At 40.8% G+C, this 20,599-nt stretch overlaps 1 protein-coding gene across 1 annotated transcript in view; it reads left to right on the top strand.

The window, feature by feature from the left end:
* The first annotated feature begins 4,032 nt into the window (after nt 1-4,032).
* The window catches only part of LOC311254395 (anoctamin-9-like), a 30,093-nt gene continuing 13,526 nt past the window's right edge, over nt 4,033-20,599 (top strand). The window contains exons 1-11 of the mRNA XM_084348134.1: nt 4,033-4,175; nt 7,196-7,261; nt 10,121-10,243; nt 10,347-10,486; nt 11,588-11,637; nt 12,763-12,821; nt 14,132-14,211; nt 16,688-16,822; nt 17,296-17,389; nt 18,707-18,767; nt 18,887-18,969. Coding sequence (XP_084204260.1) covers nt 4,155-4,175; nt 7,196-7,261; nt 10,121-10,243; nt 10,347-10,486; nt 11,588-11,637; nt 12,763-12,821; nt 14,132-14,211; nt 16,688-16,822; nt 17,296-17,389; nt 18,707-18,767; nt 18,887-18,969 — 912 coding nt within the window. The 5' untranslated portion in view covers nt 4,033-4,154. The remainder of the gene's footprint in view (nt 4,176-7,195; nt 7,262-10,120; nt 10,244-10,346; nt 10,487-11,587; nt 11,638-12,762; nt 12,822-14,131; nt 14,212-16,687; nt 16,823-17,295; nt 17,390-18,706; nt 18,768-18,886; nt 18,970-20,599) is intronic.

The following is a 20,599-nucleotide window of genomic DNA, read 5'->3' as shown; positions in this document are numbered from 1 at the left end:
ACTGGCTCCCTGTCCCACAACGGATTCAATTAAAAATACTCCTCCTCACTCACATTTTTGCAACTTTATTAAAAATAAAGAACGAAAATATACCATGTACATAAGTATTCACAGCCTTTGCTCAATACTCTGTTGAAGCACCTTTGGCACCAATTACAGCCTCAAGTCTTTTTGAGTATGATGCTACAAGCTTGGCACACCTACTCTTGGGCAGTTTCTCCCATTCTTCTCTGCAGAACCTCTCAAGCTCCATCAGGTTGGATGGGGAGCGTCGGTGCACAGCCATTTTCAGAACTCTCCAGAGATGTTCAATCGGGTTCAAGTCTGGGCTCTGGCTGGGCCACTCAAGGACATTCACAGAGTTGTCCTGTAGCCACTTCTTTGTTATCTTGGCTGTGTGCTTTGGGTCGTTGTCCTGTTGGAAGATGAACCTTCGCCCCAGTCTGAGGTCCAGAGCGCTCTGGAGCAGGTTTTCATCAAGGATGTCTCTGTACATTGCTGCAGTCATCTTTCCCTCGATCCTGACTAGTCTTCCAGTTACTTCCGCTGAAAAACATCCCCACAGCATGATGCTGCCACCACCATGCGTCACTGTAGGGATGGTATTGGCCAGGTGATGAGCGGTGCCTGGTTTCCTCCAGACATGACGCTTGGCATTCAGGCTAAAAAGTTCAAGCTTTGTTTCATCAGACCAGATAATTTTGTTTCTCATGGTCTGAGAGTCCTTCAGGTGCCTTTTGGCAAACTCCAGGCGGGCTGTCATGTGCCTTTTACTGAGGAGTGGCTTCCGTCTGGCCACTCTACCATACAGGCCTGATTTGTGGAGTGCTGCAGAGATGGTTGTCCTTCTGGAAGGTTCTCCTCTCTCCACAGAGAGACGCTGGAGCTCTGTCATAGTGACCACTGGGTTCTTGGTCACTTTACTAAGGTGGGCGGCCAGCTCTAGAACGAGTCCTGGTGGTTCCAAACTTCTTCCATTTGCAGATGATGGAGGCCACTGTGCTCATTGGGACCTTCAATGCTGCAGAAATTTTTCTGTACCCTTCCCCAGATCTGTGCCTCAATACAATCCTGTCTTGGAGGTCTACAGACAATTCCTTGGACTTCATGGCTTGGTTTGTGCTCTGACATGCACTGTCAACTGTGGGACCTTATATACACAGGTGTGTGCCTCGCTAAATCATGTCCAATCAACTGAATTTACCACAGGTGGACTCCAATCAAGTTGTAGAAACATCTCAAGGATGATCAGTGGAAACAGGATGCACCTAAGCTCAATTTTGAGTGTCATGGTTTAGGCTGTGAATACTTATGTACATGGTATATTTTCATTCTTTATTTTTAATAAAATTGCAAAAATTTCAAACAAACTTCTTTCATGTTGTCATTATGGGGTATTGTGTGTAGAATTTTGTGGAAAAAAATGAATTTAATCCATTTTGGAATAAGGTGGTAACATAACAAAATGTGGAAAAAGTGAAGTGCTGTGAATACTTTCCGGATGCACTGTAGGTAATGAAAGTGAGGACAAATTAGCCAAACAAGATAAAAAGGAAACATAGATGCACATATTAGTCTTTCAAAATCAGAAGAAAAGGGCATTGTACGAAAGAAAATCAATAAAGAGTGGCAGCAGCACTGGGATCAGGAGATAAGAGGAACATGTCGTGTTATGGGGAATATTAAAGGGGGAGGGCTAGGAGAGGACCCAAACGCAGACACTCACAGGAACTCACAGGAACACACACACAGACACAGTATAGGGGAGAAACAAAAAGCAAAGATTAATAAACAAGCTGAAACTACAAACCACGAGGCGAATACAGACACACTAAAAATAACACTAAAGGACAAAAACCATAGTAGCAACAAAGGGCTAAGCAAAGTACGAATCAAAAGCAAGGTACAAATCAAAAGCAAAGTACAAATCAAAAGAGAAACCAAACTACAAACATACCAAAACCAGCAGACACGAGGAGTCACGAGGGAGGAAGCTGGTGGGGAACAAAGAGAGACTTCACAGGGGAACATGGAGCCGACGGAGGAGCAGGGTCAGGAGTCGGCCTGGGAGCCAACGGAGGAGCACTGGCAGGGACAGGACTCGGCCGGACCTCCGACCGAGGGACAGGAACAGGTGGCAGTACACACGCGGCAGTATATAGAGGAACAAAAAGCGAGCTTTAATAAACAAGCTGAAACTACAAACCACGAGGCGAATACAGACACACTAAAAATAACACTAGAAGACAAAAACCAAAGCACAAACAAAAGCAAAGTACAAATCAAAAGAGAAACTAAACTACAAACATACCAAAACCGGGAGACACAAGGAGTCACAGGAGGAGACACAGGGAGGAAGCTGGTGGGGAACAAAGAGAGACTTCACGGGGGAACATGGAACAAGACAGACAAGGACAAACACAGGCTAGGCAAACGGCTAACACACTCACTAATACAGGAACGGTCGGGAACGGAACATCAAAGGGAAAGACTGTAGCTGTGTCCAAATTCAGGGGCTGCAGCCCTTGAAGGGCGCATTTGAAGGCCAGTTACGTCACAACGCCGCGCGAAGGCTGTCCAAATTGGAAGGCTCCTTCAAACGCAGCCCACAAATGCAGCCTGCACTTCCCTCTTTTCGGAGGACGCACCGCTACTATCCTTTGCGGCCTCCCATATCCCAAGATCCTTTGCGCACCGTTGCTCAGTCCCGAAACAGAAGAGGAAGCAAGAGAAAATGGCGACATCAAGTTGCGCAGACATGACATTCAAATTTAAGTAATGGGTTTATACTCGGTTTTTACTCATTTGAATATCCAACGCCAGATATGTTAAACTTCAAGGGACTATAAAACCTCCAAATTTCAACTTTCAGTTAAAATACGTGACACTGGTAATGCTATGGTAAATATAGTTGTTATTCACCAATGGGTTCATGTTTATTTTGTAATGTTGATAATTCAATTTAGATTTGACACATTGTACACACGCAAATGAATGTACACGTTTGATAGATTTGAACCAAAACACACTTTAATGCATGAACACCTGGTGACGCAACCAGGAAATACTCTGAAGGCTAGACCATCCAATTTAACAACGGTGGACGCGGCCTTCAAGGTCTCTCCGAAGGACCCGGCCTCCATAGGCCGCAAAGGCCCGCGTCTGCAGCCCCTGAATTTGGACACAGCCTGAGTAAACACGGGACACGGACCAACACGGGGAAACGAAGCGATCTGACAAAGACATGAGGGCGAACAAAGGCTATATACACAGAGACACTAATGACGAGACAAGGTACAGGTGGAGTGAGGACGGACACGGACAGGTGATGGAATCAACGAAAAAACACAGAGGAGGAAGCGACAAGTAGGATGCGACACACAAGTGAATCATTTCAAAATAAAACAGGAAATAAACCAAACAGACACTGAACCATGACAGAAAATTTCTGTTACGTTCAAAACAGAGTTGGTGTAGTGAGAAGTAGGGGAGTAAACAGAAAAGAGGAGACATGTAGACATGACTAGATTAAGAATAGGACACAGTACTGAATGGTACACTTCACATCCAACTGTTTTTGTGATCATTGTCAGCTACCAGAAACTGCAGAACGTGTGCTTGTTGATTGCAGGAAATCTGTTATAGAGAGGAAGGACAGGATGGAAGGAATGAAAAGATCAGGGTTTAATGGAGCAGGAGTAAAGAACATGTTGGATCAGGTAGAAGATGCTTGGTCAGCTTCCTAATGAGAACAGGACTAATGAGGAAAATCTGAAATATGGAACATTGTAGGAGTGAGATCACTCCAGAGGGTGGCGGTAGTGCAACATGTAGGATGCAAGCTCTCGGTAAAACCCGAAGAAGAAGAAGAAGTAGTAGTCCTTGAACGCAACATTAGTTATTCCAGTTCCTCTATTGGCGTAAGCTGACGTCAGGTGAAATGGCACACCTTACCTGTACACACGCGCGCACAACCAGCAGCAGTCGTCTCTACTTATGCGGAAGTGAAACGAGGCGGAGAGATGTTGATTAGCTAAATGTCAATGAAAGATTGATTTTAATGTTGGGGAGATGTTAGTGAGGCCGGACAGAGAAGGAACATTTATCTCCCGGTTGGATGACCGAACTTCACATCAACACCATCAACTTCTAACATGTTCTTCAAAAGTGTCGAGGTAAAACTTCAGCTTTCGTTTGTTGTTGACTGCAGTAAACTGTCATATCAGTGTGTTGTGATTAACAGAAGTGCACACCGTGAAAAAACGTATTTCACTATCAGTAAGTTGCACCTGAACGGTATGTAACGATAATAATAATAATAATAATAATAATAATAATAATAATAATAATATAAAACAGTAAAAATTAAATGACATAAAAGTGATGATGTTATTGTTTTTTTTTGTGGGGCCTCCAAGTTAGTAACACAACATGCATGTTTGGTTACTTATGTACAGAGAATATGATTAGTAGGACAGGGCATCTCTGTACCACCACAGCAATTTATATTGCTATGCTGAGGCAGAATTTACCTTAATCCAAAGATAGGTTCTCCTGGGTTTTGGATATTGCCTTGGACATATTGTGATTTCGATAATATTTAGATTAATTGTTCATCCATAACTGACAGTTGACTAATACTTACTCTTGTGTAGCTATAAGCTGTTATAATGTATCTAAGTTCCTTTACTTTCATACAGTTACGAGGTGCTCAAGTATTTTATGTGAGCTGTAGCCAACCTTAATCTTCTGCTTCACTACTACATGTTAATGTCATTTCCTCTACTACATTTATTTGATATTTGGAGATAGATGTTACTCTGTAGCCCCCGATTTTACAAACAGAGCAAATAATGATCAGGTATCAAATCCGATGCAAGTAACTGCCCAACAGTATATAAGTGTGGTTTAAATATATGAAAATTAGAGTCAGTGTATTTCTCTGGAAACAAAGACTATTTTGTCCTATCACATTACAGGAAACAAACAATCAAAAGTCAATGTGGTTGAAGAATTGCAAGGGAAAAAAAGTCAAAACAGCAAATACAGAATGCCTTAAACTCGTAAATTCATTTTTTATTCTTTTAACTTTTTACATCTTCAAAATCAAACAATAAGTCAATCAAAAAATGTTTTGCCCAAGTTACAATAATAGGCAAGCAAACAAAAAACTCTCACATCACAAAAATAGATAATATAACTAACAATCCTAGTTTTATACAGTAAAACAGGACACTAACGTCAAAGAATTGATTCAATGTTTTGGTGAGTAAAATGTCACAAAATAATGAAAATTGACAATCACAATATCCCAAAGCCCCTGGGGAAACTGTCAAATGACTCATTTTGTTAGACCAAGAATCTAAAGTATTCAGTCAAATATCAAAGAAGACTAAAAACACAGTTAATATGATCATTTCAGAAGCTAAACCAGAGAATATTTAAATATGATTTAAACCATGATTAGGCTTAAAAATGGCTACTTATTGATTGATTATTCGTCTCATCTCTGAAACAGATACTGTGTGTCTGACTACTGAAGAAAATGAAAAGATGAACTGCATGAACAGCCTGCTTTGTGACTTTATTTTATTACGACGATTGTCTATGTGTGTGCTCAGTAGGTCAAATGTAAAGTCTTATCACTGAGAGCAGTGGAGGTCACACCCAGGTGAAGGATTCACTGCAGTATACCGTATTTGGATCCGGTCGATCCAGAGACTAATCTTGTCTATCAGTTTCCCTGCACTGTAAATGGTATGAGGGTTGGGGCAGTAAAATGTGAAAACTGTGTTGAACAGAACACAGCAGGGACTGCGAGAGGGAGATGACAAGAGCAAACAAACGTGAAAAACTCAGCAGGTCTGGACCTGCAGGCTGCTGAATGTCTGTTAGAAAGGAAAACAAAAACGCTAACAGCTGGCCAGCATTATATAAGATGACTCACAACATACTATGTGAACAACTAGAAGAAAGACTTAATGGAATAACAAGCATGCTTGTTGATTGTTACTTGCCAGTTTCATATTCCACTCGTGACACATTCTGATTCGTAGCACGAGAGCGCTGTTATTTAAGTTGTGTAAGAGGTCCTCCTCCTTGAAGGTTAAAATGTTGGATCATGTCGTCTGTGTCATTTTGTGCTGCTGCTGTTGAACTGACGAGTTTTATACTGACTTGTGTTTCATTTTTTTGTGTGTCATTTAGCCTGCACTCATTGATATAAACAGTCTGACAATCTGACAAATGTTACAGATTTAGAGTAAAGCTGGGCAATGTATCATTATTATATTGTTACTGTGAAATAAGACTTTATTGTCTTAGATTTATGATATTGTTATATCCTAATATTACACACGTTTTGTATTTTCCTGGTTTTACAGGCTGCATTATTGTACTGTAAACTGTACTGTACTGAACTTACCAGGATGTTTGACTTGTTTTGATAGTTGTCTTTACCAACATTTTACTGATTGTTTATCAAAAAATCTCATTGCGGTAATATTTTGTTAAAATACCAATAGTCATCCCTACATTATTGTCAAAATTCATCATTCATTTAACTTTGTTAAAGGTGGATGTTTGATTTTGTGTATATAAATACTCAGGGAAATGACAATAATGTGTCTCTGCATCTGAATTTGAATCTAATGTTGATATACAGATTTTGGTAAAAAAACAAACAAACAAACAAACAAACTATGATATTTGATTATGTTAACCCAGTCTTAGAAGTATGAGGTGGTTTGAGGAGATTTGAACATTTTGAGACATATATTGTATATCGCAATATAGCCTGAAAATATTGGGATATTATTTTGACATTATTTTAAGGCCTTGTTACTATTTAAAGTGAAACTTCTTTCACACTCTGAGATGATTGAGTTGAAAATACTAGAACACAGTGTAACAGGAATTCAGATAATGAAAGGTCATAAAGTTTGCGTAATATCTTTGTCAACATTGCTTAGCAACAAAACACTAACAAAAATATTAGTGTATGTTATGCAGCAATATTTAACAAAAGTTTACTACCATTAGCTAACATTATCCATCATAAGCCAACTGGACATACCAGACCAGGTTATATTATTATTATTTATTATAATTATCTTGTTGTTTGATTGTTTGTGTTGTTTTGATGCTAACTTCATCTGTGTGTGTGTGTGTTTGTGTGTGTGTGTTCGTGTTTAAGGAAAACATTGAGCTGTGGCCCAGACAGAAGGATGGTCAGAACACTGAGCCTTTACTTCCTTTAACGGTAAGAACCCACGTCTCACTCCTCCTCTTATTCAAACTTTTTATACGTCGCCAAGGGAAATTTGGACAAACCTATCTGTAACATGCAAACCAGAACATATCTTCTGATATGAAAAGATCCATTGACTCTTTGTTGAATAGACTTACCTGTCTGTTCTGAGACATTAAAAGATATCAGGATTTATCTTGAAACTCCCTCTGTCACTGTTCAATAAAAACATTGAACCTGTCAGCTGTCTCATTTGCACGCTGTACCTTGGTGATTGAAAAAAGAACAAAGATGTCCAACATAACTGGACTTCTGTATTTCCTATTGTTTTCTCACTGCTGTAACTCTAAACAACAGGACATGATGTAGGTTTTACTTTGTTGAATAAAACCTTAAAGACACCAAATCTGGAATATGGATCTACATCGATGGCCACAGCACCTAAACAGGTGTTACTCAGAAGAGGTGTTGTTACCTGAATCTGCCTCTTAGGACAGAACTCAGGTGGCTCATTGGATGAATGGGTGACTAACTTGCCCATGTTGATTGCATCGATACACTTTTAGTATTATTATTATACTTTGAGTATTATTAATATTCATATCTCAATTAGTAAAGCTATTATTACTGCAGTGGCTGCTGTATCCCCACCTCCTTCTGTCTCTCCCACAGCTTCTCTCGACCCCCCTCCATCTCTCTCTCCCCCTCCCTCCCCTCCCTCCCCTCCCTCCCCCCAATCCTTCTCTCTCTACCAAACCAGTCGATGCAGATAGCAGTATCCCCCCCTGCTTCTGTCTCTCCCACAGCTTCTCTCGACCCCCCTCCTCCTCTCTCTACCAAACCAGTCGATGCAGATCGCAGCTCACATTTGAGTCCGGTTCTGCTCCGAGGTTTCTGCCTGTTAAAAGGCAGTTTTTTCTCGCCACTTTCGCCAAGTGCTTCCTTGTGGAGGAAAAAGTTGGGTCTCTGTAAATAAATTAATCAATGAGTATGGTTTAGACCTGCTCATTTTGGAAAGTATCATGAGATGGATTGATTGATGATCATCCACCAACCTGTTTGCCCAGTAGGCAAACTGCAGGGGGTCCAGCAGGGGGCCTGGGAGGTCCTTCAGGTGGCTCAACACCAGTCTCTTGAAGGATTTCATGACCACAGACGTCAGGGCGACAGGCCTGTAGTCATTTATGTGATGGCGGGTTTCTTAGGGACCGGGATGATGGTGGAGCGTTTGAAGCAGTAGGTCACTTCACACAGCTCCAGAGATCGGTTGAAAATCTGAGTGAAGAGAGGGGGGAGGTGCAGTTGGTCAGCACAGACTCTCAGGCAGGAGGGACACACACCGTCAGGTCCTGCAGCCTTCCTGATCTTCTGTCCCTGGAAGAGCTGACATGCATCCTTCTTCACAGATCTTTAGTGCAGTCTTTCAAACCTGGTGTTGAAGGTGTTAAGTTCATCTGCCAGTCAGGGGTTTTCCACAGGGTGGGGGGGATGGTCTCCTGTACTGACACAGGGTCATTTGCTGGGAAGCTGGTTCTTAGCTTCTCAGTGTAGTTCCTCTTAGCTACCCTGATCTCCTTTGTTAGTGAGTTTCTGGCCTGCTTGTACAGGGCCTGGTCCCCACTTCTGTAGGCCTTCTGCTTGGCCTGACACAGCTGCCTGAGTTTAGGTGTAAACCAGGGTTTACTGTATTTATTGTTGTGTACAGAAGGTCTTGGTCTGCACGCACATGCCCTCACAAAAACTGATGTACGCTGTACAATGTCCGTGAATTCATTAAGGTCTGAGGCTGCAGCTTCAAAAACACTCCAATCAGTGCAGTCAAAGCAGGCCTGTGACTCCTGTTTTGACTGAGCCGTCCATTTCCTCACCATCCTCACTACAGGCTTAGAAGCTTTTCATTTCTGCCTGTAGGTCGGGATGAGATGGAGCAAACAGTGATCAGAGAGTCCTAAAGCTGCATGGTGAACAGAGCAATAAGTGTATTTTTAAAACTGTATAGCAATGGTCTGATGTCTTGGTGTCCCTGGTGGGACACTTTATATGCTGTCTATATTTTGGTAGTTCGTCGGTGAGATTAGTGAGTGAGATTCTGTTTATTTAGCAATGCAGTTAGGAAGTTCTATTCTTGATTTGACAGCCAAGTTTCAACGCCAACTGAGTCTATTGTATAACTTTACGAGCAGTTTATGCTACCTTGCGGACTGGCCTTCGCAGTTCAAAGTAGGCTGAACCATCTTCTCAAACTGTTCATGACTTGGTTGATGTCAAAATAATATAATAATAATTATCCCATTGACAGTAATTCAACCTTCAAATTTTGCATCTTCCTTAAGTAAGAGTTGCTAGAATTCGTATAGAACTGATTATTTCTTCCACCATCCCCCTTCTTCATTCAATTCACTATCATCATTTTGACTGCTTGTATACGTTAAATATAATCTGGTAATCATTTCATTTAAGTCATTTGTGTTCGTATTTACTCAGATAATTAACATTTTCATATTGACCCATTTGTTGTTCTGTGCATTCCTTTGGAGTGGAGAACAGAGATCAATTTAAAAGAGAAGTTACACCTTTAGATATTTGACTGATAACATAAGATGAAGAAGATTTTTTTCCTCTTCGGAGGTGGTGCCCTGAAAACAAGTGCAAAATCATTGAGATTCAGAACCAAACTAACCGGGCAAACAGAAATGCTACAGTCGTCTGAGAAATAGTTCAGGTCATCATGGACAGCTGGGGTTTAAAGCTCTTTGATAGTTTTTTTTTTTTTTGGGCATATCTGAGTATAATACTTACTTTGAGCTGCTTAACAATTTAACCATGTAAATATTTCACTGAGTGTGGGGGGTTTGGGGTGTCTTTGAACAGGCCACCCATAGGACGTTTGACTATGTACTGGTGGCCAACAAGGTGGATGATGACACAGACCAGAAGGCTCAGAGACAGAGAGCTTTCATCCAGCAGCTAGAGAAGAAAAATGTCACCGTCACTGTGAGTCTGCCTCCTTTACTCTCACTCATTTTTTCCACACATGCTGACATAACACTTGTTGTTATATAGTGGGAATGATTATTTATATTAATGTTTTGTGTAGGAGATCATCCATGATGGCAAGGTGTTTTTCGGCCTCCGTGCTCCGCGTGAGATGTTTGAGGATTACCAGTACCTGCTCAAAGTCTCCGACTCCTGTAACTGGTGTGGAGATGTGAGGGGTACTGTCACCCAGGCTACCAGGTAACACACATACACATCCTGTGTACAGTATACACACATGAAGTATATACAGACATACACCACAGTGATCAGATGTTACCGCTACAGGTTGTTCCAAGAAAGTGGAATGTACTCTTTTGGGAGAAAACAGCAGTTATGTAATTATCTTTCACATGAAGCAATGACAGCAGTTACCCTGATGGGCAAGCTGCTGGTTTCTGAAAGGTTTCACATGTTAAAAAGGTTGAGTTTATCAATAGCTATAGGTTTGTCCACTGTAGCTTGATTTAGTATGTATATATATATATATATATATATATACTTCATTCTCTTCATATTCCTGACTGATTTCTTTCATTAAATATATAGTTCAACTGGCTAAGTAAAAAAAAAAGTGAATCTATCCACCAGAACAAGATCACTTATTTATGTTTCAAGTACCAACATTGTCGGACTGGCCATTATAGCAGTTTAGCTTGCCATCAATATGTGGGAGTAACCCTCATGCTCCAGATGGTGCCTCTGTGAGTGCGCCAATATGTATTGTATATGTATTTTTTTCAACTTCAAGCACTACAGATTATTCCTTCTCCTTACACAAACTCTGGAGACAAGACTTACCAATCTGTCCTGTTGCTTTCAGATGACTTTAGGTAGTTAATGAACTGAAGGATAAACTTTTCATACAGTCTAAAGTCTGCAGTGGACATAAGAAACTGTGAATAACTTATTAATTTAGAGATCAATGCTGATTGTTTTATCAACAACCACATTAAACATTACTTTTTGATGCTGGATTAATCACATGTACCGTTGGGAGATTGTTTGATAAAATCTACTTTCTTAACATTGTTCTTTTATTATGGTATATTTTGGTATGTTTATTCATTTCTGTATTTGGAAAATGAACTGTGCCCTGGCTGTAAGGGGAGCAGAACTTTATTTTCAGAGACATGTGTGTGCTGAATGAATTCAGGCTACAGGGTGTATGTGTATGGTGTATACCCCCTACTATACTAACACCTGTACAGTCAAAATATATGATATTATATAAACCTGCTCATTCTGATCATGCAGATGCAATTTCTTCACTTTACATTTGACTTTTTATTGTTTCTTCAGGATCCGAATAGTCAGTTTTATCCTTCATCAGACATTTATCAACACAGGAGGTGAGTGTCAATAACATTTGTCATTCGTGGCCCTTCAGCTAAAATACAGTAAACATGACAGTATATAATTCACTCAAACATTTTTAATATTTAATATTCAATATTTAATACTGAATATCAATATAACAGATATGGGTAAGACTTTACAGGTCTGGAAATTTCATGGTAAATTGGTGCTAATTGGCAAGCAACGTATTCCTTTGAAATTAACCCTAAATTACCACAATAATTATCTAAAAATGTATAAAAAATTAACCTGATATCATTTAATAGTAATATTCTGCAATTTTCCAACATCCAGGTAATGAACAGCTAATACATTTTTAATACATTTCTAGGAAACTTCAGGTTTTACTTAACCTCTGCATACCATTTTCATTTCCCGCTAGTCTCTGTTTAACTTCCATTCAGCAGGCCACTTAATTGAAGTGAGTTGTTGGTGTAAAGATATTATTATTAGGCCTAAATAGGCAATTAAAGGTAGAGAAGGTAATTCTGGAGAAAGATAGTTGATTGTTGAGTGTCATTCACAGATTCACAGAAATACAGACGCAGATTTGTATTTGACGACCTGGAAATTAGATTCAACAATCACCAACTTTCTCTAAAATCACCTTTCCTGCTAAGAGGAAGTTAAGCTGCATTTCCACCGACACTCTTTCCGTAGAGTACCCTTTGAACCCTACGTAACTCCTGGTAACTCTCTTTTGCTCAACCACACACTACAACTTTTGACAATGGCAACGCAAATATAACTGTTCCAATGTGTACTGAACTGAACTGAACTGAACTGAATGGAACTTCTTGGTGGAAACAAGGCTTTAGACGGAATCTAGTTGGGAATTAAAATGTCATGATCAGCAGAAGTTAAGCAGAATCCAATTGTAAGTTTCCTGCAAATTAAAGAAATTATGAGCCATTATTCACTGTTTACTGGAAAGTAGTAGAATATTATAATTAAAATATATGTGGGGGTAATTGTCAAAACATTTTGAGGTAAGTATTGTTGTAATTGGGAGGAGGGATACACTTGTAAAATCAGTGTCACACAGATTTTATAGATAAGTTTTAATATGGGACAAACAGCAGACATTTATTCACATATGTTCTGTTTTGTTCTATCAGAAAACCTGGAAGAACTGTTAAAGAAGGATGTGTTTGAAACCATGTTCTGCCTCCATGAGGTGAGTCAATCTTCGACTGATCTACTCATAATTCTGTGGCTATTATTCTGCAAGATCAAGTGTGTTTGGCCCAGATCTGAGTCTTTTATTATTGATGATTGATGATATGATCCAAACTGATATTAACATCGACTTGAATAACACAGCTCAGAGAAAACTCAACTACAGTCTGAACATGAAAGCCAATATATAACTTAATTCATCCTGACCAAAAGGGTCCTGTGCAACACACTCACTATACACAGCATAAGTAAAAATACAGTATATATAGCAGATATTACAGAAGATGATTCAATATTTGAAACATTAAATAAAACAGCTGCTGCTATGAAGCGTGAAGCACCTTGTTTTTCACACCCGAATCACCATTATAAAGGCCCTGCTTCATTACTGTTAAGCTAATGTCTACTGTCTACTACGCTTCTCTCTTTGTTCTGTCATCAAGTTACGAACAGAATAAATGTTGTAACATTAGAATTATCGCTGAAAATATTAGTATTAACAGTGTTTCCCACAGGATTTCATCGGCTACGGTGGGTGGACCTCCCCCGGAAGAAAATCTTGCACATTTTAAATTCAAATGTATCAGTCTGGTGCACTTTGAGATAAACAATTAAGAGGCTTTCTCATAAATAACATGACCTAAAATTGAGAAATTATGGAAAATAAAAAATGTAGAAAATAATCAAATATAACACTAAGCTTTTTCAATAGTCAGTAAAAATCTACTGCTTTTAATCTTGTAAGCCTGTTAGTTCTGACTTGTAACTGAATCTTGACTGAGAGACCAGATAGTCATTGTCTTGTTTCAAAATTATGAATTCCCGTGAGTGTCATCTTGACTATATATTGTCTGGTCAGTGTGGTTGAGGTTGCTGCTGGAAGAAGGGGGTGTGCAAGTTTGTGCAAACTAGACTACTCTTAAAACTTTTTTTTTTTGGAGCGCAGTGTTGTGGTGGAGTAATAATGTACTACTAGCTCTTTAAGATATGCCGGTGCCTGGCCATTAAGGGCTTTGTATGCGAGGAGAAGGATTTTAATTCTATTCTGGATCCTACAGCAAGCCAGTTTAGTATTATGGGAGGGGAAAGAGAAGTAAAGGGAAAAGCAAGGTGACCCATTTGCGAGTAAACACCAAAATAAGCACCGTCTCCCCTGGTCCTCAGCTGGCTACTGTTTTCACCCAGCTGGATGTTGTATGCACTAGTGGAAAACACAATGTTGTGATTTTGATGTAAAACATGTTAATTATATTGGCATTCAGGATACAAACCTAATGTCTGTATATTGATTTTTCCTATGATTCTCAGAGAAAGAAGCAAAAACGGCTTGAGGAGAAGTGGGCTCGATGGTCAGCTCTGTTTACAGGCCAACCAGTCAACGATATCAAGTCAGTTTCTAACTGTAACCATCTGTCTGTATGTCCCTCCATCGGTCTGTCTGTATGTGTTTGTGCCTTTCTATAACTGTGTGTCTGTATCTGTATGAACCTGTAACTGTATTTAACTGTCTTGCCTGTCTGTCTGTATGAAACTATTTGTACCTGTCTACCTTTGTATGTAATTGTCTCTCTGTTACGTCCTTGTTGAGGATGTTGGCAAAATGAATTAAGGAAAGCTAAATTTAAAGTCTGTTGTATTTGTTTAGGCCAGAGGTTTTCAATCTGAAGATACTGTTGGTCAGATAGGGTGCAAGTTGGTGTTGTAAAAACCGCAGGAAGTTAGTTAATGTACTTTGGTTGCTGAATTGATTTCTAACCAATACAACCAGCAGTTGTCATTGCAGCAGTAGCTGTGAAAGTAAGCTCAAGTAATTCATCTTAGGGCACTATCTTGCGCCCAGCGCAAAACGGCGCACAGCTCAGTGCAAGTGTCAGTGCTAGTTTCCAACTGACGTAGTTGACATTTTCATGCCCAGCGTATTTTAACACCATGCGTACCATGCATGCAGTCTTTTCAGTGTTATAAGTGTGATGTTGCGAGTTGGCAAAAAAGGATTACCCCTAAATTCCATCAGATCTGTGTTCGGTCCGTCTCCAATCCGCCACGGCAGTGGAGCTGATAGGTTTCATGTGTGTGTACTTCCACTGGCTCCGCTGCATTGCGTATCTACTCCATTGCAGCTCCGGCAGTCCGGACCCTTGCGTAGCAGATATGCAAGGGCTCCACGGAGGTGCCCCACCTTGCAACTTAAAGGACTTCAAAGATCTGCTGCTAACATCTTGGTGCTAGATACCACAGCACACATCAGGTCTTGTGGAGTCCATGCCTCTACGGCTCTAAGCTGTTTTGGCGGAAAAAAGGGGGATGTACACAGTATTAGGCAGGGGGTTATAATGTTATGGCTGATCCATGTATAGTCCCACAGAGGCAACCAGCCAGTGCAGCTCACCCTGGGCAACTCTAAAAAAATTGTCCAATCTGCATGAAGATGGAGTGGTCAGTAGCTCCCTCAAATTATCCTACATTTGTTTTTTTAACTGTCTATTTTTTTTTTTCAGCTTTATTGCTGAAAGACGTACTGCCAGTCAGAAAATAGTCATAGGGGAAGAAAAAAAGAAAGAGAAGCAGGTGTTTTGGATTAAGAGTAGCAGACTTTGAGACCATCGTGGCCCAAGGCATCTTTTGACCATCCAATCTGACTGGCTGCAGCCCCAGGTGTGTTTAGAAACATTGATGCTCTGTGCTCACACATAGTGAACAGTGTTTCCCAGATACCGAGCTTTTGATATGAAGGTGCCGACCATATTATCATCACCATCATAGGGCTGCTGTTTACATTCACCCTGATGCAGATTCAGAAGATGCACTACGTGTTTATGTCTATTTGTATACAATTACTTCTTGTCAGTTCTCTTGATGTATGGCAGTGCAGTCATTGGTATACAGTGTGATCAGGAGGAGGCTGAAAACACAGCCCTGGGGGGTTCTGGTCTTGAACAGTAAGGTAGAGGAGGTATGATTGTCAGTCTGGACTGTCTGGGTCTCGGTTTTTCAGTCAGTTTTATCGGTGAGATTATATTTAATGCTGTTCTGAAATCAACAAACAGCATTCTGATGTAACTGTTCCTGTTCTCCAGGTGTGTGAAGATTGAGTAGAGGGCCGTGGATATGGCATCATCTGTGGATCTGTTGGTTTTGAAACCGTACTGATGAGGGTCCAGGCTGGCAGGGATGTTGTCTTTGTGGTGCTATAGAATTTTTCTTAAAACGCTTAATATCTAACATTGTTATCCAACTGTTATGTTTTCTTCACAACTGAAAGACCATCTATAACTAATAAAGTGTTGTAACTAATGCCACAGACATAAGACACAGACACACCTGTAAATTTTCACTCAAAAAATCAATCACTTATTCCCCTGCTCTACACTGATGCACAAATGCATTTGTCAGAATTAATCATAAATGCATATGACTCCAGTGTTGAAATAGATCCATGTCTTTACCATTTTGTGTTTCAAGTCAAGTACTGAAGCAAAACCATTGATTCTCTGGGCCAGGGAAGCAGTGACACGGTGGAAATTAGATGAAGATGCTAACATTATTAGAATCAAGCAATCGAGCAATTGAGCAGACACGGGCACTGCACTAGTTATCATAATAATAAATCAGTACTCTCCCAAGGGCCCTCTTTTTGGCCCTTTACTTGTGTTTGTATTTTTACCTTATGTTTTATCTATACCACCTTGTGCCCTTTTAATACAGGGCCTGTCTGTCTTCTGTGTTAAAGATAACTTTCCTATCATGTCCCCTTCCTCTGGAATAACCTCTCTGCTGATATCAGACACTCTGACTCTGTTAGGCATTATCCTCTTGGTGGGTCAGTCTCTATCTCAATGAAGTTTCTGTGTTTCTTCTCTACAGATGCTACTTTGGAGAGAAGGTGGCTCTCTACTACCTGTGGCTGGGCTGGTACACCAAGTTGCTTGTTCCAGCTGCTGTCCTGGGTGTTATAGTGTTCCTGTATGGACTTGCCTTTTTCAACACCAACCTTCTCATGTAAGTTGTGGAAGTAACATAATTTGGTAAATGATCTAAAACACTGGTCCTGTGGTCCACTGCACAGAACCCTCAAGCTCCCAGGTAGAGGTGGAGGACCCGAGCTTGGATGAGGGAGGAAGAACACAAGACCGCCCGCAAGCGCGAGTGGGGGATTTCTTTTAACATATTCCTCATGAAGTGTGGTTCAAATATGAATTTATTGTGGGTCTTCTGAAAATCTGACGAAATCTGCTGGGTCAAAAATATACATACAGTAATCCTAATATTTGGTTAAATGTCCCTTGGCTATTTTCACCTCGCTTTTGATAGCCATCCACAAGCTTCTGGCAGGACCTCAGAAGAGCAATGGAAAGCCACCTCTCTCCTGTTAATCATATTTGTGCAGAAAAGCAGCAGCAAAAACTCTCACACTATGATGTAACTTTTATTTCCATAAATGCTTTAATCTTTCTCTCTATTTGTGTCCTCAGTCAGGAAGTGTGTCACTCCAACATCACCATGTGTCCTCGATGTGATAAGAGATGTTCAGTGTGGCAGTTGTCAGACACATGCATCTACGCTAAGGTGAACTCTCTTCTGTGTCCTTACTCTGTTCATCTGATTTCCTTAATCTGCTGCTGGCAATTCACATTACACTGTGAATTTAATTCAGGACTTCATCCATTACTATGGGTTATCACACACAAATTAGTTCTGACACAGATTATGATCACATTAAGGCAACATTATGTAACTTTTTTACCTTAAAATAACAGCTTCAAAATCATGTTAGTTGTACAATGACTTGGAATAGGGTGAATGGTGTCTCTGTTAAAACCACTCCACCCCCTGTCACTTGTTTCAGCATTATGTAACTTCAGTGAGAGGGAATTACAGTGTTACATACACATTTACTTCAAGATACATGTTCTGTAGCAATGAGTTTTGCTTGTAGTTGGCACCTACAGTCGTGGTCAAAAGTTTACATATACTTGTTAAGAGCATGTACTGTTTATCTTGAGTTCCAGTGACTTCGACAACTCTCATTTTTCTGTGATGGAATGAGTGGCAGGCATACTGCTTTGTCACAGAAAACAAAAACATGGCCTCTTGCCTTCTTCTGATTGATTATGATTGATAACAGCTGGTGACTTTTCTGGCCCGTTTACTTCTTCTGCTCAGTATGCCCTGTGTAGTACCTAGTAAATAGAATACTAATGGGGAACCCTTAAACCCTTAGAATGTACATTGGTGTGTCTTGTGACCAACTCTACGGCTTCTCTGAGCAGGAACGGAGAACGGGAGGCATACATTGTACGGAAATCGGTTAAATTTTATTAGAAAAATAGTAGATAGGTATGTTTATTGTGTTCCTCAGCTGTTCCTGAACAGTGTTTGCGGTGTGTCGGGGAACATTGTCCTGCTGGGGGGCCACTGCCATTGGGTAGTGTTGTTGTGATGAGGGGGTGTACTTGGTCCACAACAGTGTTTGGATGGGTGGTGCGTGTCGAGTGGCATTCACATGAATGCCAGCACCCAAGGTTTCCCAGCAGAACATCGCATTGTGATGTGATCATCAATGTTATTCATGTCACCTGTCAGTGGTTTTAATGTTGTGGCTGATCGGTGTATGTTGTAATTGGGGATGGGTAATTGAATTTACCACAAATCAACTGACACAAGCTGGTAGCTCTAAATATTTTTTAGTAACTGAATAACAGGAACTGAATATCAGCCACTAAATAACAGTCGTTATATTTAAGTCATGATGAGGATAATCAAGACTTCAGACACAAACATATTCATGGTTTTATGAAAAGCTGGTCCTGCTGTTTATCTGTTAATGTGGTACCAGATTTGTGATCTTCTCTCTTGATGGGATAAATGTGTTTTCATCCACAGGTTAGCCATCTCTTTGACAATGAGGGCACTGTGGCTTTTGCTATGTGCATGGCAATCTGGGGTGAGTGTCTGACTTGATCTGATCTCATGTATTATGATGTCTAATCTAATATGATGTATTGTTGTGTCTTATCAAATGTGATCCGCTGTGATACAGAATGCCTGTCTATGTTTTTTCAGCCACTCTGTTCCTGGAGCTGTGGAAGAGACACAGAGCCAAACATGTTTCTCAGTGGAAGGTCTATGACTGGTGTGAGGAGGAGGTACTGCTTTCTGTCCAAACTCACAGATCATACTGTATTTGAGCTTTAACTTAACACAGGTCTGCATCTGAGTCTAGATCCTGTGTAGTCATCTGTTGTGTTTGATTTTGTGTTACTAATGGTATCCCTACAATATAGTGACGTGGAAGAACAAGAAATCTCACTTGTTCAGTTTCCTTTATTGTGTCAAACTGAGCTCAGTGGAACATTGTTTTAATAAATGAAAAATGCTTAGGGAGTCAATTCAAGTCAGTTGTTTCTACATAGTGCCGAATAAAAGTTATCTCATGACAACATTCCTCCATGGGAAAGCACTGTAATGGGCTGTGTTAGGACCCACAGGATACCAGGAATAGTTGGTAATGATGTTCAATGACAAAACTCAGCAGGAACAGGGCAAGACATATAATAATACAGAAAAGCCTTTTCACAAAGTCACTGGTGGACCAGCTGATGTGGCAGGCTGTATCATGCTGGGAAGCAGGTGAGTGAGCATTAGAATTTTCCCAAACACACATACAGTTCAGTACAACTTCAGGCAATTGCACCAGGGAGGAGTAGGGCAGGCAACGTGGTCTGAGGATCTGAACGCCAGCTGGTGGGTTTTCACAGGGCGCATACACAATAGCAAATGTGGCAACACAGTGAGAGTCTCTGAACCACAGGTAAGCTGACTGGAACACTCACACTGTAGCATAGTGGTGGGAAGGTTATGCCAGGCAGCCACAGGCAAAAGAGGAACCAAGAATGCAGCAGAAAATCACAAGGCCAGGGTCAGAAGGCTGGTGTGTTTACCGGGAATCAGATGAGACGGGTAGGTCAGAGGCAGGCAGGGTCGGCAACAGGAAAACAGTCCAAAGAAAAGTGCTGGAGAGTCTTGCATGAGTGGAAAAGAACAATCTGGCAAAGAGTGACTGTGAGGCTGGAGTATATATATACTGGGTTAATTCCAAAGCCTTGAGACTTGACTTGGACTATAGCTCAAAAACACAAGACTTTACTTGGACTTTCAAAACATTAATTGTGAGCTCCTCTGCTATGAGGTAGTCAGAATTACCCGCAGATTCCACCGGATACGTGTCCGCTGCATTACAGCTGCGTTACGGCTGCGTTACGGCTCCACCACGGCAGCAGAGCTGATCGGTTTTACTCTAGTCTATGTGTTAACTTCCACCAGGTCCGCTGCGCTGCGTGTCTGCTGCGTCCCAGCTCCGGCAGTCCGCAGCCCTGCGGAGCAGATACGCAGGACTTCTATTTCTGGCGGATGCCGCAGCACAAGGCAGCAATGCAGCCGAATTCAGCACAGAGCAGACAGGAAGTCTTACACGAAACAACAACATGACATCCGGTTAATTTTCAAAATAAAACACTCCGTGTTGATGCCAGCACAAAAACCTAAAAAAAGAGACAAATACAAGCTCTTCTTCTAATCCTTCAGTCGGGAACACTTCGTGTTGTTGTGTTTATAACACATATATATAACTGCGGTTGTGCGTGATTATGTAATTATCGTGGGAATTCCTCAGTTTCGTAACTCCAGCTGATCAGCGGAGCTGTGCCGTGGCGGACTCAAAACACAGCTGGTGGGGGTTGCCGAACGAGGACGACGGAGCAAAACCGTACCGGAGCC

The sequence above is a fragment of the Pagrus pagrus genome (genome assembly GCF_965226575.1).
Source record: "Pagrus pagrus genome assembly, chromosome: 1".
Taxonomy (NCBI): domain Eukaryota; kingdom Metazoa; phylum Chordata; class Actinopteri; order Spariformes; family Sparidae; genus Pagrus; species Pagrus pagrus.
This window is presented reverse-complemented; position numbering and strand designations above follow the sequence as displayed.